General features: G+C 42.9%; 2 protein-coding genes across 2 annotated transcripts; both read right to left on the bottom strand.

Annotated features, from left to right (window-relative positions):
• Nucleotides 1-5,810: 5,810 nt before the first annotated feature.
• Nucleotides 5,811-8,542, bottom strand: LOC123396455 (uncharacterized WD repeat-containing protein C25H1.08c-like; the record flags this gene model as incomplete). The annotated part of the gene is made up of 5 exons (XM_045091388.1): nucleotides 5,811-6,162; nucleotides 6,430-6,479; nucleotides 7,315-7,407; nucleotides 8,091-8,236; nucleotides 8,431-8,542. Coding segments are annotated over 4 exons (390 nt in total), but the record flags the coding sequence as incomplete, so codon positions are not given.
• An 11-nt stretch (nucleotides 8,543-8,553) lies between these two features.
• Nucleotides 8,554-9,912, bottom strand: LOC123395034. Its single transcript, XM_045089949.1, has 3 exons — nucleotides 9,512-9,912; nucleotides 9,194-9,275; nucleotides 8,554-9,088 (listed from the first exon to the last, which is right to left on the bottom strand). Exons 1-3 carry the CDS (start codon nucleotides 9,692-9,694, stop codon nucleotides 8,877-8,879), a joined length of 477 nt encoding a protein of 158 aa, XP_044945884.1. The 5' UTR covers nucleotides 9,695-9,912; the 3' UTR covers nucleotides 8,554-8,876.
• Nucleotides 9,913-25,920: the final 16,008 nt, after the last annotated feature.

The following is a 25,920-nucleotide window of genomic DNA, read 5'->3' as shown; positions in this document are numbered from 1 at the left end:
GTATATGAGTTCTTTATGACTAATGTGAATCCATGGATGTATGCATTCTCACGACCTCATATTTGCTAGCCTCTTTGGTATCATGCATTGCACATTCTCACTTTGAGGATTGGTGCAAACTTCGCCAATGCATCCAACCCCCGGGACATGATATGCTCTGTTACACATAGGTCACCTTATATCTTCCTCGAAACAGCCACCATACCTACCTATCATGGCATTTACGTAGCCATTCATAGATATATTGCCATGCAACTTCCACCATCACATCGTATGACTAGTACACTCATTTTCATATTGCTTTGCATGATCATAAGATAGCTAGCATGATATTTCCATGACTTGTCTTTTTTTATTTCCTCGCTACGCTAGATCATTGCACATCCTGGTACACCGCGAGAGGCATCCATATAGAGTTTTATTGTTTAGTAGTTTTTCATATCAAGTTGTAAGTAAATATAAGGGTGATGCTATTCATTATTAGGACACGGTGTCAGTGAGGAAAGGATGATGAAGTCAATGATTCCCCCACAAGTAGGGATGAGACTAATGACAAAAAATAAAAAATAGAAAAGGATAATAAAAAGAGAAATAAAAATATAAGAAATATAACAAAAAATAAAAAAAGAGAAAAAAATAGAGAGAAAGAAGAGAAGGGACAGTGCTACTACGTCTTTTTCCACACTTGTGCTTCAAAGTAGCACCATGTTTTTCATACAGAGAGTCGCATGTTTTGACATTTTCATATGCTAGTGGGATTTTTTTGTTAGACAACTTGGCTTGTATATTCCGATAACTGGTTTCCTCAAATGCCCGAGGTCTTCATGAGCAATCAAGTTGGATGCACACCCATTTAGCTTTAGTCGAGTTTTCATACAATGATAGCTCTAGTGCATCCATTGCATTGCAACCCCTTGTCCTCGCATTGATATCAATTTATGGGCATATCCATAGCCCATTGATCAGCCTAGTTGATGCAAGACTTTCTACTTCTCCACTTTACCCCTTTGAAACCTACCACCATATTCTATTCCACCAATATGTTATGTCCATGGTTCACTCTCATGTATGGCATGAGTAATAAATAGTTGAAACATGTTAAAAAGCACGACCCAATTGCGTGGCCTAACACCATGGTGCTTGAAATTTGTACTTATGTGGTGAAGGTGGAGTCATGCCATGCTAATATGAAAAAATGAATGGGGGGTAAACATTCTGTAAGGATCGTATATTTTGAACATCGATGATTATGTTACTCATGTTCATGGATATTACTATGTTGATGTTTGTTAATTCATGATTTCTCAATAATCATACCTGCAGGAGATTACATGTTGGGTAGCATGTCACATCAAAATCATGTTTTTATCATTTACCTACTCGAGGACGAGCTGGAATTAAGATTGGAGATGCTCATACGTCTCCAACGTATCTATAGATTTTGATTATCGCATGCTATTATATTATCATTCTAGGATGCTTTTCAGGAATTTACTAGATTTTGTATGTTATTTATAAGCACTAACCTATTAACCCAGTGCCTAGTGCGAGCTATTGTTTTCTTCATGTTTTGGGCTTTTGAGGAATTCAGTACCAAACAAAGTCCAAATACCCCGAAACTTTTTGGCGATGTTTTCTCGACAAAATAAGGAGCTGGAATCTTTGGAAGGAGACATGAAGCCCCATGCGGTGGCCGCACCCTAATGGCTTGGGGCCACCTCCCTTGGCCTCGACGTTCCTCTTAGTCCGATAAATAATGACTAATGCCAAGAACCCTAAGGAGCCTCCCAAAACCCTTTTTCCACCCCCACAAGTCTCTATTCTGTTGTGCACCCATCTGGAGCCCTTTTCCGGTGCCCTGTCTGAGGGGGGTCGATCATGGATGGACTCTACATAAACCTTGATGCTCCCATGACAACGTGTGATTAGTTCACTAGAAACCCACAGGTCCGTAGTTAGTAGCTAGATGGCCATCTCTCTCTATGTTCTTCAATACAAAGTTCACCATGATTGTTAGGAGATCTATCTTATGTAATCACTTTATGCGGTGTGTTTGTTGGGATCCGATGAATTGTAGGTTTATTTTAGATTATTCCTGAAATATATTTTAGTCTTCTATGAATTCTTATAGCATGATTGTGATAGCTTCATAATTCTCTCCGGCCCATTGATTTGGTTTGGCCTACTAGATTGATCTATCTTCAGAGAGAGGTGTGTTGTAGTGGGTTCAATCTTGTAGTGCTCTATAACCTAGTAACGAAGTAGGGGACAAGACACATATTTGTATTGTTGCCACTAAGGATAAATTGATGGGGTTGATTCGTATTAATTGGATTTTCATTGTCTACATCATGTCATTGTTCTCCTAACATTACTTTGTTTTACTTAATACTCTAGATGCATGCTCGATAGCAGTCGATGGGTGGAGTAATAGTAGTAGATCCAGACAGGAGTCGGTCTACTTGCTTTAGGATGTAGTGCTTATATGTAATGATCATTGCCATGAAGAAATATTGCATAACTATGCGCTTTTCAATCAGTTTCCCAACAACAATTTGTTTACCCATCGTATGCTTTCTACGAGAGAGAAGCCTCTAGTGAAAACCATGCCCCCACTAAAGGAATTAGTTACTTAGCTATCTGTCATAGCAGACGGCAAAGGACTAGGCCACATGGCAAACAAATTTGTCGTCTCCTAGCTAACAACCCCACTTTCAGCACTGAAAGTCACAGTAATCAACGTCTTTGCTGTCTGTAGAAGCATAGAGGACGACGAAGACTTTTGTTGTCCGCCTTCATGGCCTAGCTGGCAGTACAGGTCCTACACGACAAAGTATAGCTATTTTCTCTGTTAGGTGGCTAACGGCAGACTTTGTCGTATGTCTGCGGACGACAAAGAAACACTTGCTTTGCGGTCTACCCTTTGACCTGAGCAGTCATGTGGCTGCACGTCATTCTTGTTTTGTCATATTTGTGTGCAAGGAAGGTCTTCGCTTTTCTGCCAGCTGACGACAGAATGACCAAATGGTCCAGACATGGTGCTCTGAGGTCGCACATGTTGCTGCCATGTGGCACCTTTATCTTCCACCTACCGATGGCAAATTGCATATATTACCAGTTTTTTATCTGTTTTCCGTTATTTACCTACATTTTCACAACACATATATGATATATATAGTTTCAAGCTCAAGCATAGGCCATGTGTTCCAACTAATATTATGTACTATCACACATCATCGTGAAATATTGGACAAGAGAACACATAGGGTATTAAAGAACCAATACGTACATAGTTTCACACAGTTCATCGATATATACATGCATAGTTTCAATTTGTTCATCAATACCAATCAAAACTAAAACTAAACACTAGGAGTCCATCAACGCGAGCTTCCATGAAGTGAATCAAATCTGCGAAATGGGAATAAGAAAGTTAGAAGAAGAAGAAGAAGAAGAAGAAGAAGACTAGAAGAAGGAGAAGAAGAAGAAGAGGAAGAAGGAGAAGAAAAATATTAAGAAGAAAGAAAGAAGAAGAATGAGAAAAAGAAGAAGGATTAGAATATAGAGAAAAATAAAGAGGAGAAAAAGGAACAATAAGAATATATTTTTTTTCTTCTTATCTCCTTTTCTCATCTTTCTTCTTCTCTTCTATGTTTTTATCCTTTTCCTTCTCATTCTTCTTTCATTATTTCTTTTTCTTCTCTTTCTTCTTCTATTCTTTTGTTTTCTCGTCTTCATTGTTTTTCTTCTTCTAATTCCTTATTTATGTCGTTTTAGGACCAACTTAGGTAATGATGCCATTTCAGAGCTTATTAATCTTATTATGTCATTTTGGAGGAAAATAAGGTAAGTTTAGGTCATTATTGAGCTAACTTAGGTAATTATGCTATTTTTGAGCTAACTAAGCTTATTGTGTCAATTTGGAGGCAAATAAGATAAGTATATGTCATATTTGTGCTGACTTAGGTAATTATGCCATTTTTGTGCTAACTAAGCTTATTATGACATATTGAACGAAAAGAATGTAAGTATAGGTCATTATTGAGCTAAAATAGGTAATTATGCCATTTTGGAGCTAACTAATCTTAATATGTCATTTTGGAGGAAAACAAGGTATGTATATGTCATTATTGAGCTAGCTTAGCTAATTATACCATTTTGAGCTAACTAAGCTTATTATGTCATTTTAGATGAAAAGAAGTTAAGTATAGGTCATTATTGAGCTAACTTAGGAAATTATGTCATTTTGGAGCTAACACAGCTTATTATGTCATTTTGGAGGAAAATAAGGTAAGTATAGGTCATCATTGAGCTAACATAGGTAATTATGCCATTTTTGAGCTAACTAAGCTTATTATGTTACTTTGGAGCAAACGAAGCTAAGTATATGTCATTATTGATCTAACTTAGGTAAACATAGGACATTATTGAGCTAACTTAGCTTACTATATGTCATTTTGGTTGAAAATAGGCTAAGTTTATGACATTTATGAGGTAACCAAGGTTCTTATGCCATTTTGACCTATCTAAGCTAATTATATCAAAAATGAACTAAATAATTTAATTATGTTGATTTGGAGGATAACTAGCAAGTATGACTTTATTGGGGGAAATAGGCTAAGTATGTGGCATATTTGGGCTGACTCGCAAGTACGAAGCTAAGTATGCATTTGTTAAGAAAAACGCTAGAGAGAACTTACCGTTGTTTTCATCACATAAGTCAACCACCGGGATTGCTCGGGTCGGTTTAACCTGGAGAAACTTGACCTGGAGAAGGGTTGTGTGATGCGGCTCAAGAATTATGTTGCACCAAAGAACATTTGGAATCCCTCGTTAGCATAATGACACTCAAATCTTAAGACTAGTAACTAATGACCATTCAAATGAAACTCACCGCTCCCACCGGAGTAATGACTGGCATTAGCGGAGGGGTCTGACCGGTCTTCTCACACATAGACTGCACATTTGGTTTTGATGAGTCAGTCATTTTAGTTAGTAAGGAAACGAACATTACGTGCAGGATTTGGCTAATATGCAGAAGAAACTTCCATGAGGAGCTCGTACATGGCCCGGTGAGCCTCCTCATTCTATGCCCTCTCCTCCTCCAACAACCTAGTTGTCTTCTCCTTCGCCACCCGGTCCCTCTCGACCATAAGCGCCTGAGTTGTCGCTCTGTCTTTCTAAAGAGCAGCGTGCAATACCACTCCTCATTAGCATTGTAATCATCGATGTCCACACACACAATGTAATGGAGGAAAGGTATCTAAGTCCGTATAACTAACCTCGATGGTTAGATCGACCACTACAAGGAATATGCTAATATACGACGCTATATTTTCATCGCTACATCGTCACGGTTTTTAGTTTACGACGATCTCACGACGAAAAAACAAGCGTCAAAAACGGAGCGTCACAAATGAACAACAGCGACGTTTTGATCAAAATTGTCGTAACCTTTACGACGATTGATGGATCATCGTAACCTTTACGACGATTCTAAATCGTCGTTGGCAATCTAACCCAATCCTACGTGGCAGTCCTACGTGGCAAAATTACGACGAAATCAAAACGTCATTGCTGAAATCAGCCCAGCCCATTTCATTTGATCACATGGGCTGATTTTATTTTTTTGGGCTTTTTTTATTAGGCTTCTTTTGAGGCCTTAGCATATTTACAGCCACTTCTACTATTTTTTTCGAATTTCGGTTTGTGGCCTTTTACTTTCTATTGATTTTCCTTTTCGACCATTCTTATTTTGTACTCGTCCCACATGTAATGCTGATCTCAAAATTAGTCGGACACGTCAGAAATTTCACATTTTGTCAAATAAATATCATAACTTGCTCCCCTTATCAAGTTGCCATTTCTTAGGTGTTCAAACCACATTCGTAATCAATATTTCAAACAGGCTAGGGAGGAAATGAAATTCGTCCAAACCAACATTAAATTTGTCTATTACAATCTTTACACTACACCACAGCCTAGATATACCTAATACTGCCTACTATTACAATACATTTCTCTTATAAAAGACGCTGCCCCCTGGTCCTCCTCCTCATGTATCTGCCCTCTTCATCTCCTCGCTCTCCTCACGCCCTGCGACAGTGTCCTGATCACTCGAACCCATCTGGGTGGAGAACACCTAATTTAGGTGGGCATATCCTGATATAACAGTAAGTTCACCATGTCAGCCTTGTAAAATCCAATCTAAACACCATAAAATTTACAGAATAAAATACAAACAAGCATGCTTAATTAAATCCTGCCTATAGATTATAGAATTGTGAAATGCCGAAACGATGATATGCTAACACCTTCTACAAGCATTCTGTCACTTAGCTGGTGCCAAAATAACAACACAATCAGCCATGTTTATCAATATAGAAGTTATGTGGTTGTGTCGATATAAAAGACGCTGCACAATAGTACCTTGGGTGGCATCAGGAAGACAACCTTTCTGGAGGTGGCTCGGGCTTGTCCTGCAAACAACGAATTATAAATATCAGCAACAAACCATGCGCGTGTGCGTGCACACATAGACCTACAAGGAAAGAGAACCACTGTTCTTTAGTTATTTCCATGTAAACAGATTTTGGACGACAATGTGAGAATATGAGGACATAATTGTTGTAACCCAATCACAAACAACAGTACATGAAACATAAACATTCATGTAGCTACCCCGTTAAGTACTATTCCCAGTCAGCAGCTATCCCATAGATACAAAGGCGAACAACAAGGAACACATGTATGAGATAAACGGTGACCTACAGTCTTATGTAGACGCATCAATAAACAACACAACATTCCTGGAGAAAAGACAGAATGAAAAAAAAACATACAAATGCATTGAGTCAATAATCAAATAACATACTTCTTATTGTCTATTTTGCTTGTAATAACAAAGCCAAAACCATTTGCTATTTCAAACGTAAACTCACGCATCTCTTTTACAAATCAGACAAGAGCACGTACCATCAAGAGCAGCCTGAAACAACGTCGTGAAGCAAGAAACAATAGTGGCACTATTCATCTATAAACAACAGTAATATCCTGATGGCTTTGACAAGTTTATATAATATAACACTGTATATGATTCAGGTTCTTAACTCCGTGTAATAATATATGGGGAGTTGGAATCAAATCTTAGTTACATACATACACGGACACATTATATTATTGACTGATTGATGACATGATCCAGTAAAATACTCCACCTACTACTCTGACCCAGCAAGCAGAACACACACACAAAACAAGCAGCAGCAGCAGCAGCTCTGGATCCGACAACTTTGGCAACGAATTACTTGTTACCTGGGAAGGGTCGTTGTCGCGGCTGCGGGTGATGTAGTCGCAGCCGCGGTGGTAGGGGTTGGCGGTGGCGCCCCACTTCCACATTAATCTGACCTGTCAAAACAACATCACATGTGCACTTTAGTCGAAATATACTTCCAAGTATACCATGACAATCCACGACAATGTGACACCTTAAAATAAACTATGTTTAGAACAGCTTCAGGTGCACTATCTGTTTAAAGCTTATACTATTTGACCTTACATGCTGAGTTAATGAAAAAACATTTGTGAGCCTAATCAGAACACTAAAATCAGTGACAACCTCTCCAAGAAAGAAATACTAGACTGATCGAGGCACCGATATCATGACAGTGTGTTAGGCCCTACGTCACCTTCTTTTCCCCCTGTGAGCCAGACACTCGGACGCATGTTGCGTCCAATTAAGCGCCCCTGCAATTAGTTGGCTTTTCCTTCTCCTGCCTATATGAAAATGCCGGGCAATGGGAGGGAACATGCATGGAGGTCAAGAAGAAGGAAATAGAACACTGCCAACATCTCATGCGTGGCCGTCAAGGATCGATGGCATGGTAGCCCTCGATGTGCAGTGACCCGGTGTCATTCGAGTTTCAATCATTCAAAAGAGAATCTAAGTATAACAACAGAAACCAGAGGCACATAATTAATCATCGAGTACATATATATATAGTTTAACAACAGGAAACACAGATTTTGCAATTGAAACAGTTAAGGGGTATGTTCAGCTAAACGGATTCTAGTGATCAGCATCATCTCACCTCAAAGCCTGATTCAGATCCCTCAAGGGTTCCCTGAAGTGTTCGTGTAGCTGTATTCCATACATTTATCTGTCCATCCATACTTCCACAAGCCACTAATTTCCCATCTGAACTGAAAGCCATAGTGCTGACAGTATCGTTATGTCCTGTACCGGCAACAAATATTATATAATCTTCATAGACAATTCTAGGGATGCATCCGTAAATTAAGGTACAAAAGCCTGTGCAACAGGAACATAAATATAAAGAGTTTCCTCTGCAGAATTCTGGGGAAATATTTACATACAAAAAATCGACTAAGGAATTTCCCAATTAAACTAAGAAAATGAGTCAACCATACCAGGAAGCTCTTGAACATCCTCTGCAGATCCAATCTTCCAAAGAAACCCTCTGTCATCTTTACATCTAGAAACAACAAGTGATGCATCTACAGGACTGCACGCAGCAGCAAATTACTGAGATAGAACTCGAACAAACACTATATTTCCAAACTAGAGGCAAGCAAGCATAAAATCCACCACAAAATATGTTCACAAAGTGATATCTAGTCCTATTTCAGGTGCTAGAAGGAGGAAAAGTTTTCACACATACATCTATCGGCACCAAACAAGCGAGGGACAAGTTCAGTTATCTAATGGCGCACAAGCCTGACACGCATATCCAATGGTTGGTACTATTTAGCATCCTGTATTAATTACTGTTGATTGTAAATTTTGGTTGAAACAGGCACTCTGTTTAGCCATTTAGCTCTATTTTTCTGCCACTGTGCTCATGGAAGCTGTTCAGTTATGTATGCCTCTCAGGTGGTGAATGAGAAGTAAGAAGAAAAAATTCTCGGAGACTAAATTTTAGAGTAGATAGCAGCATAGGCGATTTCTTCGAAGATGACGACGCGCTGCAGCGAGGCCTGGCCCTGGTAGGGGGACACGCGGAAGGTGGCGGCCTTGCCCCACGCCATCGTCCCGCTTTGTAGCTCGTGCCCAATCTGATATGAATACCTGATGAGTGAAAAAAAAACACAAGTGTGAGTACGAAAACAAAGCTACCAGTAGTATTTCAGAAGTGAAACACTCTGATTCAGCTGTCAGTGTTGGTGTTCATACTATCTGTTTGGCCACAGGTCCTTGAGGAACGTGGTGTGGATGAAACCCGGATCCCTGTAACCCTGTCCAGGGGCCGGGTCACCTGCGATTAATTAGCAGTTGAAAAAACAGCGTCAGACTACACTACCTGCGATAGTTTTCACACTCTAATGAATTAACAGCAGCAGCTGCTCTGAACTCTGAACCGCGGACAAAAGAAAATGTCACCGCGCCGTTGATCCTGTCGGACAGAGACGCGACGTGCTCCTCCTAGAGGTTGGTGGGGAGGAGGACGTTCCCAGAGGAGAACCGTGTGCCGGGAGGTTCTGGAGAACTCACCTTGGAGGCGGGGAGGGCGAGGAAGCGAGCGGGGAAGGCAGGGCGGATCCGGCGGAACTCAACTTGGATTCGCCTGTCGCGTCGGGGAAGGAAGCAGGCGAGGGACGGTCCGTCTAGGGTTTCTGGGCGTCCTCGTCGAGCGACCCCCAGCGAGGGTGGCGACGCGGTGGAAGGAGCCGGCATCGACACCACCGACGGGAGGGCGTGTAGCTCCTCAGGTTCAGGGAGCGGCGGCCAGCAGTGCACCAGGTGGGGCGGCGGTGGTGTTGGGACCCTTGGCCTGGGCGACACCGTCGGAGATGGGGAGGAGGCAGGACTGTATCGGGAGGGGGGCGAGGACGGGGAGGAGCTGGTGGTGGCGAGGAGATGGGGAGGAGGGAGGGGTCTGAGCTAGGGTTTGGTCTGCGGGTGTTTTTTTATATTTAGATACATGAATGGATGGATGTGAGATGGTGAGATAGATGGATGGATGGATGGCCGCCATGTCATCGATCCGTGAGAAGAGTTCTGATTGGTTCGAAAAGTTATGAAATTTTTATAATCGTCGTAAAAGTTATGACGATCTTATTTTATGCGGTTACGACGTTTTTTACTCACATCGCCGTAATTTGTTTGTAGATTTGATCCCCACAAACGGTTTACGACAATCTTGGATGAAATCGTCATAGATTTATGACAAATTCATCAACGACGTCTTAAAAAACGTCATGTATGAGCATATTTCTTGTACTGGACTAGTCGTGGATGAGTACTTATCTCAGGACAAGAGCTCGTTTGGTGCGTCTTGATCTTCGGGTGAGTGAGAGGACAATGTATCCGTCCATCTCCAATGGCTATTGAGTGATGGGGCCTCCTGCCACCAGCTACATTCACTAGCTATGGATTAATAGGATGTTGGCTCGTGTTATAGTCCTCCCCTTTCCTCGCTTTTGCCTCCTTGTTGTACATCATGAGCTTGTGGTGGGAGGAGATGTTGCTGAACTTTTTTGGATGATCGAGGTCAGACTCAGAGATTGCCTTGGCCTTCTTGTACGAGGTAGTATGGTCCATGGCATAGAGGTCGTACACCTCTAGCACCTCTGTGTTATTGTGTCGCGTTGAAAAGAGAGGAACAAAGTATTAGTAAAGGGCTCAAGCTAGAATGAAGAATGAATTTCATGAATCATGAAGCAAATCACATAGCTAGTTCCGCTCGTACTGAAATAAGTTGGCACTGCCTTGATGGTGTGGCACACCAACCATTTGGGTACGCCAGTCCATGGCATTTTCGTGGACGGCTCGCTAGTGGTCTATACACCGCACATTCACCAACGCATCCCAAAAATCCATCTTATCTGCACACCATCTCAGGGGAACCTAAGTTACTAAAGAGAAATATGAGCGCTAATGTTGGGTAACGTAGCATAAATTCAAAATTTTCCTACGCCATATTCAGATCTTCCTATGGAGAACCAGCAACGAGACAGGGGAGAGTGCATCTTCATACCTTTGAAGATCGCTAAGCGGAAGCGTTGCTAGAACACGGTTGATGGATTCGTACTCGGGGTGATTCGGATCGCGGTGTGATTCTGATCTAGTGCCGAACCACGACACCTCCGCGTTCAACACACGTGCATCCCGGTGACGTCTCCCGCACCTTGATCCAGCAAGGAGGAGGGAGAGGTTGGGGAAGATCTCCGGCAGCACGATGGCGTGGTGTCAATGGAGAGACGAGCTCTCCCGGCAGGGCTTCGCCAAGCACCGTGGGAGAGGAGGAAGAAGAAGAGCAGGGCTGCGCCGAGAGAGAGAAGGAAAACCGTATCTCCAAAGGCCAAAACCCCCATTATATATAGGGGAAGGGAGGGGTGGCGCCCCCTTTGGGCCTTGTTTGGTACTAGTGTTTTTGAAGAGATTGGTGGGGATAATCCCCTAAGGGATTGGGTGAAACCCCAACCTTCACCCAATCCCTCAAAATCCCCATTTATCCCCAATACACTAGGTAGGGGTAGTGTATTGGGTATTGAGAAAAATGCACTATAATTTGAGGATTTGAGGGGAAATGTGGGGATGAAACATGTCAAATACACTAGAACCAAATGATGTTATGGGATGTGTGGGGATTGAGGGGTTTGACCAGGATAATCCCCACAAATTCCCTAAAATACACTAGTACCAAACAAGGTCTTAGGGTTTCCCCCTTGAGGGGGGCGACAGCCCTAGATGGGAGAGGGCGGGGGGGCAGGGAGGGGAGGGGGATGGCGCACCTCTAGGTGGGCCTTAGGACCACCAGCGCCTAGGGTCTCCCCTCCCTCCCTCTCTAGTGCACCTGGGCTGAGTGTCGGGCGCGTGCTGGTTCCCTCCCGCACTTGGCCCATGTAGCCTTCCAGGGCTTGTGTCCCCTCCCGGTGGGCCTCCGGAACCCTTCTGGTGGTCCCGGCACTTTGCCGGTGGTGCCCGAAACATTTCCGGTGTCCAAACCCATCCAACCTATATATCAATATTTACCTCCGGACCATTCCGGAGCTCCTCGTGACGTCCGGGATCTCATCTGGGACTCCGAACAACCTTCGGTAACCTCGTATAACAATTCCCTATAACCCTAGCATTATCGAAGCTTAAGTGTGTAGACCCTACGGGTTCGGGACGCATGCAGACATGACTGAGACACTCTCCGGCCAATAACCATCAGCGGGATCTGGATACCCATTGTGGCTCCCACATGTTCCACGATGATCTCATCGGATGAACCACGATGTCAAGGATTCAATCAATCCCGTATACAATTCCCTTTGCCTGTCGGCATAGAACTTGCCCGAGATTCGATCATTGGTATACATATACCTTGTTCAATCTCGTTACTGGTAAGTCTCTTTACTCGTACAGTAGCACATCATACCGTAACTAACTCCTTAGTCACACTGAGCTCATTATGATGATGTTCTATCGAGTGGGCCCAGAGATACCTCTCCGTCACATGGAGTGACAAATCCCGATCTCCATTCGTACCAACCCAACAGACTCTTTCGGAGATACCCGTAGTGCACCTTTATAGTCACCCAGTTACGTTGTGACGTTTGATACATCCAAAGCACTCCTACGGTATTCGGGAGTTGCACAATCTCACGGTCGAAGGAAAAGACACTTGACATTACAAAAGCTTTAGCATATGAACAATACGATCTAGTGCTATGCTTAGGAATGGGTCTTGTCCATCACATCATTCTCCCAATGATGTGATCCCGTTATCAATGACATCCAATGTCCATGATCAGGAAACCATGATCATCTATGGATCAACGAGCTAGCCAATCTAGAGGCATGCTAGGGACACATTGTGATCTATTTATTCACACATGTATTACCGTTTCCTGTTAATACAATTATAGCATGAACAATAGACGATTATCATGAACAAGGAAATATGATAATAACCATTTTATTATTGCCTCTAGGGCATATTTCCAACAGTCTCCCACTTGCACTAGAGTCAATAATCTAGTTATATTGTGATGTATCAAACACCCATAGCATTGTTGTGTTGATCATGTTTTGCTCGAGGAAGAGGTTTAGTCAATGTGTTTGCAATATTCAGATCCGTGTGCACTTTACAAATATTTATAAATCCACTCTGGACATGGTCCTGGATGGAGTTGTAGCGGCGTTTGATGTGCTTGGTCTTCCGGTGAAACCTGGGCTCCTTGGCTATGGCAATGGCCCAAGTGTTATCAAAGAAGAGTGTCATCGGACCCGATGCGCTTGGGACCACTCCAAGGTCGGTGATGAGCTCCTTCATCCAAATCCCTTCATGAGCCGCTTCTGAAGCAGCTATGTATTCCACTTCACATGTAGATGCTGCCATGACTTCTTGCTTGTCGCTGCACTAGCTCACTGCCCCGTCATTCATAACATACACGTATCCGGTCTGTGACAGTCATCCGGATCTATGTTGAAGCTAGCATCGACATAACCCTTTACGACGAGCTCTTCGTCACCTCCATAAACGAGAAACATCTCCTTAGTCCTCTTCAGGTACTTAAGGATATTATTGACCGGTGTCCAGTGTTCCATACCGGGATCACTTTGGTACCTCCCTACCAAACTTATGGCAAGGTTTATATCAGGTCTGGTACACAGCATGGCATACATTAGAGAGCCTACGGCTGAAGCGTAGGGGACAGTACTCATCTTCTCTATATCTGCTGCCGTGGTCAGTGATTGAGCCTTACTCAATCTCATACCTTGCAAAACTGGCAAGAACCCCTTCTTTGAGTTTTCCATATTGAACTTCTCCAATATCTTGTCAAGGTATGTACTTTGTGAAATAACTATGAGGCGTCTCGTATATCTCTATAGATCTTGATGCCTAATATGTATGCAGCTTCTCCAAGGTCCTTCATTGAAAAACTCTTGTTCAAATAGACCTTTATGCTCTCAAACAACTCTATATTATTCCCCATCAATAATATGTCATCCACATATAGTATGAGGAAAGTTACAGAGCTCCCACTCACTTTCTTATACAGACATGCTTCTCCATAAACTTCTATGAACCCAAACACTTTAATGACCTCATTAAAGCGAATGTTCGAACTCCGAGATGCTTGCACCAACCCATAGATGGAGCGCTGGAGCTTGCATACCTTGTTAGCACTCTTAGGGTCGACAAAACCTTCTGGTTGCATCATATACAACTCTTCCTTAAGATACCCGTTAAGCAACGCTGTTTTGATGTCCATTTGCCAAATTTCATAATCATGAAAAGTGGCAATTGCTAACATGATTCAGACTTACTTCAGCTCTGCTACAGGAGAGAAAATCTCATCGTAGTCAACTCCTTGAATTTTTTGAAAACCCTTTTCAACAAGTCGAGCTTTGTAAACGGTCACATTACCGTTTGCATCAGTCTTCTTCTTAAAGATCCATTTATTTTCTATGGCTTGCCGATCATCGGGCAAGTCCACCAAAGCCCATACTTTGTTCGCATACATGGATCCTATCTCGGATTTCATAGCCTCAAGCCATTTCTTGGAATCCGGGCCCGCTATTGCTTCTTCATAGTTCGAAGGTTCACTGTTGTCTAACAACATGATTTCCATCACAGGGTTGCCGTACCACTCTGGTGCAGATCGTACCCTTGTGGACCTTCATGGTTCAGTAGTAATTTGATCCGAAGCTTCATGATCATCATCATTAACTTCCTATTCAGTTGGCGTAGGCGCCACGGGAACAATTTCCCGTGATGCCCTACTCTCCGGTTCGAGAGGGGTGTAATTACCTCATCAAGTTCTACTTTCCTCCCACTGACTTCTTTCGAGAGAAACTCTTTCTCTAGAAAGGATCTGTTCTTGGCAACAAAGGTTTTACCTTCGGATCTAAGATAGAAGGTATACCCAATAGTTTCCTTAGGGTATCCTATGAATACGCATTTCTCCGCTTTGGGTTCGAGCTTTTCTGGTTGAAGTATCTTCACATAAGCGTCGCAACCCCAAACTTTAAGAAACGACAGCTTAGGTTTCTGGCCAAACCATACTTCATACGGTGTCGTCTCAACGGATTTATACGGTGCCCTATTTAAAGTGAATGCTGCAGTTTCCAATGCGTATACCCAAAATGATAGCGGTAAGTCGGTAAGAGACATCATATATCGTACCATATCTAATAAAGTGCGATTACAACATTCAGACACTCCGTTACGTTGCGGTGTGCCAGGCGGGGCTTGTGGCCCCTCCCAGTGGGCCTCCGGAACCCTTCCGGTGGTCCCGACACTTCGCCGGTGGTGCCCGAAACATTTCCGGCGTCCAAACCCATCCAACCTATATATCAATCTTTACCTCCGGACCATTCTAGAGCTCCTCGTGACGTCCGGGATCTCATCCGGGACTCCGAACAACCTTCTGTAACCTCGTATAACAATTCCCTATAACCCTTGCATCCTCGAACCTTAAGTGTGTAGACCCTACGGGTTCGGGAGGCATGCAGACATGACTGAGACACTCTCCAGCCAATAACCATTAGCGGGATCTGGATACCCATGGTGGCTCCCACATGTTCCATGATGATTGATGACCCACAAGTATAGGGTATCAATCGTAGTCCTTCCGATAAGTAAGAGTGTCGAACCCAACGAGGATCAGAAGGATCTGACAAGTGGTTTTCAGCAAGATAAAATCTGCAAGCACTGAAATTGTCGGTAACAAGTGATTGTGTGGTGAGATGATTCGTAGCAAGCAACAAGTAGAAAGAGTAGAAATGGTGCAGCAAAGTGGCCCAATCCCTTTTGTAGCAAGAGGCAAGCCTGTACAAAGTCTTATAAGAGGAAAAACGCTCCCGAGGACACACGGGAATTTCTGTCATGCTAGTTTTTATCATGTTCATATGATTCGCGTTCGTTGCTTTGATAGTTTGATATGTGGGTGGACCGGCGCTTGGATACTGCCCTTACTTTGACAAGCATCCCACTTATGATTAACCCCTCTCGCAAGCATCCGCAACTACGAAAGAACAATTAAGATAAAGTCTAACCATAACATTAAACTAGTGGATCCAAATCAGCCCCTTGCGAAGCAACGCATAAAGTAGGGTTTAAGCTTCTGTCACTCTAGCAACCCATCATCTACTTACTAATTCCCAATGCCTTCCTCTAGGCCCAAATAATGGTGAAGTGTTATGTAGTCGACGTTCACATAACACCACTAGAGGAAAAACAACATACACCAAATCAAAATATCGAACGAATACCAAATTCACATGACTACTATTAGCATGACTTATCCCATGTCCTCAGGAACAAAAGTAACTACTAACAAAGCATAATCATATTCATGACCAGAGAGGTAATGAGTAGCATCAAGGATCTGAACATAAACTCTTCCACCAAGTAATCCAACTAGCATCAACTACAAAGAGTAATTAACACTACTAGCAACCTTACAAGTACCAATCCGAGTCGCGAGACGGAGATTGGTTACAAGTGATGAACTAGGGTTTGGAGATGAGATGGTGCTGATGAAGATGCTGATGGTGATGAGGCCCCTCCGATGAGAGGAGTGTTGGTGATGACGATGGCGACGATTTGCCCCTTCGGGAGAGAAGTTTCCCCAGCAGGATCGTCCTGCCGGAGCTCTAGATTGGTTCTGCTCAAGTTCTGCCTTGTGGCGGCGGCGAATCCACGAAAAAGCCTCCTCCTGATTTTTTTCCTGGACGAAACCGTTCATATAGCAAAAGAGGGGGGGGGGGGCAGTGGGCTAGCAGGGTGCCCACAAGCCCCCTAGGTGTGACCAGGGGGTTGGCCGCGCCTAGCAGGCTTGTGGCCACCTGCTAGCGCCCCTCTAGCACTTCTTTGGCCCAGTATTTTTTATAAATCCAAAAAAATCCTCGTTGATTTTTACGGCGTTTGAAGTTGCGCGGAATAGGTATCTCAAACTTGCTCCACTTTGAGGCCAGAATTCGAGCTGCCGGCATTCTCCCTCTTCAAGTAAACCTTGCAAAATAAGAGAGAAAAGGCATAAGTATTGTATCGTGAAGTGAAATAACAGCCCAAGAAGTGATAAATATCAACATGAAAACATGATGCAAAATGGACGTATCAATGATCTCATCAGATGAACCACGATATCAAGGATTCAATCAATCCCGTATACAATTCCCTTTTCCTATCGGTATAGAACTTGCCCAAGATTCGATCATCGGTATACCTATGCCTTGTTCAATCTCGTTACCGGTAAGTCTCTTTACTCGTTCCGTAGCACATCATCCCGTGACTAACTCCTTAGTCACACTGAGCTCATTATGATGATGTTCTACCGAGTGGGCCCAGAGATACCTCTCCGTCACACGGAGTGACAAATCCTGATCTCGATTCGTACCAACCCAACAGACACTTTCGGAGATACCCGTAGTGCACCTTTATAGTCACCTAGTTACGTTGTGATGTTTGATACACCCAAAGCACTCCTACGGTATCCAGGAGTTGCACAATCTCACGGTCGAAGGAAAAGACACTTGACATTAGAAAAGCTTTAGTATACGAACAATACAATCTAGTCCTATGCTTAGGAATGGGTCTTGTCCATCACATCATTCTCCCAATGATGTGATCCCGTTATCAATGACATCCAATGTCCATGATCTGGAAACCATGATCATCTATTGATCAACGAGCTAGCCAATCTAGAGGCTTGTTAGGGACGCATTGTGATCTATTTATTCACACATGTATTACTGTTTCCTGTTAATACAATTATAGCATGAACAATTGACGATTATCATGAACAAAGAAATATGATAATAACCATTTTATTATTGCCTCTAAGGCATATTTCCAACAGTAAGCCTATGAACCAAATCAAGAAAACTAATTACAAGTCCTTAAGAGTAGGTAATTACCTTCATGTATTGATCCTGCTTCAGAAACCTCTCACGGCACGATGATGTGTCCTTCTTAATACCATGTGTGGCGTAGTAGTCTCAAACAGCCTTGGTCGAGCCTCGTACCATAAGTTTAATAATAGGCGCTTGCACACGGTATCGATAATCTTTGTCGCGTCCTCCTAATATTCCTTCTCACACATGTAGAAGGTCTGCACTCAAACGAGACAACACTGATTAGTGCAATAACTAGATATTGTTAATTTTTAATTGTGTAAAGGAGACATTACCCAGAAGTTCTGAGAAGCATTTTGGTGCTTGTGTGGAACAAGACACCATCGATCATCTCTTCCAGCGGGGCCTGGGCAGCCAAATAGTGCTCCGAGCTCAATCCTAGCTATGGAAGCCGCCCCTCACCGGGCAACGTGACAAACCCTAGGAAATTTTGCGGGCAAAACATACCAAGGACGTTGTTGGGCCTCCATACTCCACTGGCGTGTCACCAACCCCTACAGTATGACAAGGCCAACGCATTAGATATTTGAAGAAACATGAAGGCAAAAGGTACAAAAAGAGCAAATGCACTTACTTCTCTATATCAGGCCTAATCACCGGCCTTTGCTCGCGGTCGCTGGTAGGGTCGGGAGCCATGTAACACCATGCTGGTTAACGGTGGCCCCCTCAACCACCGTGCCCTCACTATCAATAAAATGATCCCCGTCACCATCAGCATGGCCACCTAGCCCCTGAGGTGGATCCGGCCAGGTACCCCTTCCGGATGTCTCTTGGGATGTAGCCCGATCCCCGTCTAGATCCAGAGTATCGTGGGCCGAAGCCTCTTGGACTGGAGTCTTGTGGGTTGAAGGCCCATCAACCCGAGGCTCGTGGTTCGGAGTCCCGTAGCCTCCACCTTAGACGGGTCCACCCTAGTGAAAGCACATATGCTCCCTTGGTGGTTTTGATAATTCATGACAATGTTCATCGTCTCTTGGACAAGTTTTATCAAGCTTATTTCATACATAGTCCACGCAGAAGTATTGACAAAGAACTGTGAGGCGAATTCCCAAGAAGATGAAGAATAAAAGGAAAGTTATAGGATTGTCCAAGATTCAAGCCTAAAGACTTTACATTTTGTATTTCCGAGAAATCACATTTGAGTCCATAGGAAAGCCAATACTATTAAAAGGCGGTGAGGTATCTATGATGAATTGGTTTCTCAAGTGCTATTAGAGAGCCATCAAAAATACTCATTCATTCTCCCACAAAAATTCTTTGTCCAAATCCTAAACATTAAAATAGGTGTGACCAAGATTTTCCATTCGGCCATACCGAGTTTTCACCACACATAACGTATTCCAAACCATAGAGTCTCGGTACCACCAACATTCCTTTTGGTGCCACCGAAATCAGTGATCAAGTTCCTGGTGTGTCGTTTTCAAGAATTAGGAATTCCGAGTGTTTGGAATCGGTCTCACCGAGAGTTGGAAACTTCCCTAGCTCACAAATATCGGTACCACCGAGATTCCTATATCGGTCTCACCGATAATATAAAAGTTTCCACATTTTGTGCATGATGGTGCCACCGAGATTCACTTTGGTTTCATCAAGTTGGGCAATAATGTTGTAATGGTTGGGATTTTGGAGATGCCTATATATACCCATACACCACCTCTCATTCCAAGAGGAAGCACTCATAACACACATACACTTGCCATATCCATTTTTGTGAGAGAGAGACACCTATTCATGTGTTGAGATCAAGATATTCCAATCCATCCATTTGAAACATGATCTCTAGTGTCCCAAAATTGCTTTCCACCCAATCAATCTCTTCTACCCACCCCAAATCTGTGAGAGATCGATTGTGTGTTGAGGAGACTATCTTTTGAAGCACAAGAGCAACGAGTTCATTGTACTATCCCATCTATTACCTTTTGGAGGGTGGTGCCTCCTAGATTAGTTAGGTGTTGCTTGGGAGCCTCCTACTTCGTGTTGCGGAGTTTAACCAAGAAGTTTGTACATGCAAGGAGATCGCCTACTTCGTGAAGATCTACCCCGAGTGAGGCTAGTCCTTCGTGGACAAAAGCTATGATGGAATAGATAAGGTTGCTTCTCCGTGGACCCTTTGAGGGTTGAGCCCTCCGTGGACTCGCTTGGCCATTACCCTCTGTGGGTTGAAGTCTCCATCAATGTGGTCGTTAGATAGCACCACCTATCAAAACCACGCCAAAAATCACCGTGTCCATCTTTGTGTTTGATCCTCTAAACTATACTCCGTACTTACATGTGCAACGTATTTACTTTCCACTGCCATATATGTTGACTAGCATGTGTAGGGTGCGCTAGACTTGTTAGAATTGCTAAAGCTTGCCAAAATTCAAATTGGGAATAGGCTAGGTTTTATTTATGGAATTAGTCTATTCACCCCTTCTAGACATCCCTTGTAGTGATCCAACAATAGATATCAGAGATTGGGTCTACGGAGCCTTTGTTTAATCAAAATTGGAGGAACATGGTTGTGTCTAGTTTGGGGAATCTTAGTTGTGGAGTTCCCATTCTCAACGGGGAGTATTATTGACAATGGAAAGGTGAAATGCTTGATATATTTGATGAATTCCATTTGAGCAAATATGTTAAAAATTCCTATGTGCCTCCCATTGATCCCTTACATCCTTCTCATGACAAAGAAATTAATATGCCTGGTAATCTTAAAGCTGTTAATCTAATCATTAGAGGACTGCCAAGAAATGTTCTTAATCAAATGAAGAACTTTGAGTGTGCTTATACTTTGTGGAAAGATTTGGAGAAAAGATATCCCAAGTACTCCTTGAAAAATCTTGATGTTATTTTCCAAAAATCTACTGAGTTTCACAATATGAAGCCCAATGATCCTAACTCTGATAACTGTCTATTTGAGCTTCATGACCTCATGCGTGCTAAAGGATATGTCATTACCATCAATAACATCATCGCTGCATCCATTTGCATTCATAAACTTGAACATTGTTATGATTGAAATTCTAACTAATCTCTAGATTCTTGTCACGAAGATATTCCGTTCTACGATAACAATGTGGAGCATGGCTACTACGATGAGGACGAGAAATTTTACATTGAATATGATAAGACCATGAGGAGCCTAAGTCTTATGGCAAACCTTAGAGACTACATGTCCTGAGGAAAGGAGTGGATACTTAAAAGTGGATGCATCGATCACATGACCGGAGATAAAGACATGTTTGATGATATCACAACAAACCATGGACTATGAAGGTATGTGACTTTCGAAGACAAATGCAAGGGTAAGGTAATTGGTATAGGTATGGTGGCCATATCTCATGATAGTTCCATTCAAAATGTCATGCTTGTTGAATCCCTTGGCTACAATCTTCTTTCCGTATCTAGATTAGCGTATTTTCGTTTTAAAGCGCTATTAAGGGATGTTCATTGCCAAGTGTTTCATCGAGATAATCATAACATGGCCTTCACTAGTTTTCGTAGAGGTGATCTATACATTCTCGATTTCAAAAAAAGATCCAAACAGATGTTCTTTACCTGAGGGGCTTGAGTGGATGTAGGGTGGGGACATACTTGACTTCAACTCCTTGGCTATTGGTCATGGTAACAGTCATCTTGGCACAATATAGCATGTCTTGGTGCTTGGTCAACCAACTGATCCTAAGGATGACGTCCAACCCCAGCGACTCGGGAACTATAAGGTCTTCTTGGAAGTTTACCCCATTGATGTTAATCCCAACTCCCTTATATCCTATCTTGGTCCTTAATAGTGCACCGAAGTTTGTACCAATATATGACTACCCAGAGGTGTAGGCTTCATACCACTCTCTAGTGCAAACTTTTGGGTAACAAAATAATGTGAAGCACCACAATCACAGAGAACTATTGCCGGGGTTGAGTTGACAAGCAATGTATCCAGTATAACATCCGGGTCTTCCTGGGCTTCCTTAGCGGTGACGTGATTCACACACCCTTGCCATTGTTGGGCTGGTTGCGGGGACCTTGGTTCCTTGGTGGTGCTCCATGATCTTGTCCTTGGTTTGGCGTATTTGGCGTGGTGCATCAGGCTTTTGGTTGGGGCACTGCCCAGAGATGTGCCATGACTGACCGCGTCCAAAACAAGTGACTTGGCCCGAGCTATAGTTGTTGTTGCCACTATTTGTTGTTTGGGTTATTGTAGGATTGTCTTGGATTGGCATACTTCTAAGGCTAGTAGCTGACACGAGGTGTAGGAGTCCTGGTTTCTAAGGCTGATAGGTTGGCTTCACTAGGGCTGGTTGCTAGGGGTGAGGTTTCTGGTTGCTGGAACTGCCCTTGCTGATCATCTTGCGCTTGTGAGTGTCTTCCATGGCAGGACGCGTGACTTCAACCATGATGACCTTGTTCACTAGCTCAAAGAAGGTCTGGGAGTCGCATACAATGAGTTGATACTCCAGGGCATGCTGGCATCCTTCCATGAAGAGTTCTATCTTGGCTGCCCCAATGCTGACGTCTCTAGGTGCATACCTTGATAGGAGGTTGAACTTCTGTAGGCACTCCTTGACAGAGCCACTTCCTTGCTTCAACACTTGAAATTCCCGCTTCTTGATAGCCATAATCCCAGATGGAATGTGGGGAATGCAGAATCCTTGCTTGAAATTAGTCGAGGTAATCACATGGTCGCCTTGCATGACCTTGAATCCGTCCCACCAAGCTGTGGTGGTACATCTGAGGCTGTGAGAGGCATATAGAACCTTCTCACGATCCTCATTGCAGTTGACCAGTGCAACGAGGTCCTTGATGGTGTAGGTCCAGTCATAAGCATCCAAAGGTTCAACAGTCTCGGTGAAGGTTGGGGGCGAATTTCTCATGAACTCGGACAGAGTGGAGCGGCCAATGTCGTTCGTTCCTTGATGGTTGTTCACAAGGGTTTGAGCCATATGTTACATAGCAGCAGAGTTGGTTTGGCGTGCCTCCCGGAGAACTTGGAGAAACTGATCTATGATCATGCTCTTCGGTGGAGGTGTTGGCGGGGTAATGTCGCCTTGTGGATGCTCCTGGCGATCTCCACCATGAGCAGACCCACCAGCGTCCAGCTGCTCGCTAGTGTTGCTGACGCTAGTGTTACCAAAAGTGTTGGTGTGGGTTGCAGTCACGATCCTGTTTGGAGCAGCCAAGTCAAACAACTACAATAGGCAAGAGGGAATAACACAAGAGGAAAACACGCCTAAGGGGGTGATACGTCTCCAACGTATCTATATTTTTTGTTTGTTCCATGTTGTTATATTATATTCTTGGATGTTTTATGATCATTTTATAGCAACTTTATATCATTTTTTGGGACTAACCTATTGAAATAGTGCCTAGTGCCAGTTGTTGTTTTTTCTATTTTTTCTTTCATAGAAAATCCATATCAAATGAGGTCCAATTGCCACAAAACTCTATAGAGATTTTTTTGGACCATAAGGAAACTTGGGAACCAAGAATGAGCAATAGACGAGGCCTAGGGGGGGCACTAGACATCAGGGCGCAACACAGGCCCCTGGCTCATCTTGGTGTCTAGTGGGGCTCCCGAGCATATCCTCCACCGCCTCTGAGCTCTATAAGTACCCCAATATTCAGAAAACACTAGAGGAGTCGACGAGAAATCATTTCAGCTACCGCAAGTTTCAGAGCCACGAAATCCAATCTAGAGTCTGTTCCGGAGAGGAACACGATCATGGAGGGTTTCACGATCCTCATTGGTGCTCCTGTGATGATGTGTGAGTAGTTCATATGAGACCTACAGGTGCGTAGTCAATAGATAGATGGCTTTCACTCTCGTTTTTTCTCAATACAATGGTCTCTTGGAGATCCATATGATGTAACTCTTTATTTTGTGGTGTGTTTGTTGGGATCCAATGAATTGTGAGTTTATGATCAGATCTATGAAAACATATTCCTGCTTGATAATTATATCGACTTATTTCTTCTCCGGTATTTGGTTTTTTTCCTGGCCAACTTGATCTTTTATCTTGCAATAGCAAGAGGTGATTTGTGATGGGTTCGATCTTGCGTTGCTCAATCTCAATGACAGAAAGAGACATGACACGCATGCATCATTGCTATCAAGGATAACATTATGGGAAACTATTCCTACATGAATAGATCTTGTCTACATCATGTCACCGTTATTAAGGTATTACTCCATTTCTCCATGAACTCAATACACTAGATGCATGTTGGATAGTGGTCGATGTGTGGAGCAATGTAAGTAGATGCAGGGAGAAGTCGATCTACTTATCATGGACGTGATTCCTATATACATGATCATTGTCTTGAATATTGTCATAAATATTTGCTCTTCTATCAATTTCCCAACAGTATTTTGTCTACCCTCTATTTGGTATTTCTCGAGAGAAGCCACTAGTGAAACCTACGCCCCCGGGTCTACTTCACGTCATCTATTTGCAATCTCTACTTTGCTATTGTGTTTCTACTTTATTTGCTCTTTTGTTTTCAGATCTATGTTATCTTAAAACCCAAAAATACATTGCTGCGTCTATTTGCTATCACTCTTATTTGCATCTATCAATCTATCCTTCCTTTACCCACGAGGGATTGACAATCCCCTCCACGCATTAGGGTTGTGAGGATTTGCTATTTGTGTGCACGTGCTACTTACATAGTCTTGTGGATCTTCCAATTAGAATTGATACCTTGGTTTCTTATGTGAGGGAAATACTTGCCATCGCTGTGCTACATTACCCTTATGATTGGAGGGAAATCAACGCATAAGAGACATGAAGCAAGATTTCTGGCGCCGTTGCCGACGAAGATCAAGTCAAGATCTATCAGGTTCCTACACACAAATCTCATCTCCTTGCAATTACATTATTTTCCATTTGCCTCTCGTTTTCCTCTCCCCCACTTCACAAAAATTTTCCTTTACATTTGCCTTCTTTTCTTTGTTGTTTTCTTGGAGGATATTTTTTTACTTATTGCTATGGAAAACTCCTCCCTCGCTGTGAGTACCCATGAGATTGAAGTTTTTAATTTTAAGAAAAGAGGAGGAGAAAGTTTGAAAGAAGTTTGTTATAGGATTTGCAATTATAGGAAGTCTATTGGGGTCTCCACCTATCATTATAAATGAAACATTTTTAATGCTTGGTCATGTTATGCAAAGGATAGATGCTATTGAAAATAAAATTTTACCAAATAACAAGTTTAAAATCTAGGTAAAAAGGTGCAACGTCATGTTTATCATATTTGTTCAAGGATGCGAGACACTATTAAAATTCTAAAAGAGAAACAACCTTGTGGGGACCCCGACTGGTAAGTCGAGATCGCCGTGCCCAGTGATCCCAAGGATCAATGCTCACTGAACATAGATACTGAATAATAGAGTCTTACATCCATACATACCGTTTGATACAATAAATGACCACTACGGTCGAGTCTTACATGCATAGGGCCTTAAAGGCCAAAGCACCAAACAAGACCAATAGCGGAATTATTGGTTGAAAGCGTGAACCCATGCCATCAGCCTTAATCTACATGCATTCTGACTGGGAAGCGTCCTAGCTCGCAAGAACGTCACCGAGTTATTCTTCACCATATCCTGTCTTTCACACCTGGTCAATGAAATAACCAGTGGCAAGCCAATGAGTACTTTGAATGTACTCGCAAACAGCCCATGATACGAACAATGAAAGTGAAGGATAACAGTATCATGCATCTTTAGTGTAACACATCTGGGTGGAATGATCATGTATATGCATCAAGATAAAGAATTACTCTTTAAGAACATGTTACATATATCGACATATCTGACAAGGGTTGAACACACCGGGTTCACCCTATATACCAAGTCACTAAACTTGGTCATATCAATTCCTCAAGTAACTCCGGTTATTAACACCATTCACCGAACTCACACACACACACTTGGTTTATGCGAAAACGTTGGACGTGGTTTAAGCAGCACCACCCAACTGTCCTTGACCGTGGACACGGTTATTCGAATAGTTTGACACTCTGCAGAGATAGTACGCTGGTCCCACGAGAAACGGGAAACTTCCGTGTCA

This window comes from Hordeum vulgare, chromosome 5H (assembly GCF_904849725.1).
Source record: "Hordeum vulgare subsp. vulgare chromosome 5H, MorexV3_pseudomolecules_assembly, whole genome shotgun sequence".
NCBI classification, from domain to species: domain Eukaryota; kingdom Viridiplantae; phylum Streptophyta; class Magnoliopsida; order Poales; family Poaceae; genus Hordeum; species Hordeum vulgare.
This window is presented reverse-complemented; position numbering and strand designations above follow the sequence as displayed.

Excerpts from the sequence above, each read along its gene's own strand:
- LOC123395034 (XM_045089949.1), bottom strand. The coding sequence starts at position 9,694 with ATGCCGGCTCCTTCCACCGCGTCGCCACCCTCGCTGGGGGTCGCTCGA. Across the intron at positions 9,276-9,511 it reads TCGCCCTCCCCGCCTCCAAG|GTGACCCGGCCCCTGGACAG; the intron begins GTGAGTTCTCCA and ends AATTAATCGCAG. Across the intron at positions 9,089-9,193 it reads GACCTGTGGCCAAACAGATA|GTATTCATATCAGATTGGGC; the intron begins GTATGAACACCA and ends TTCACTCATCAG.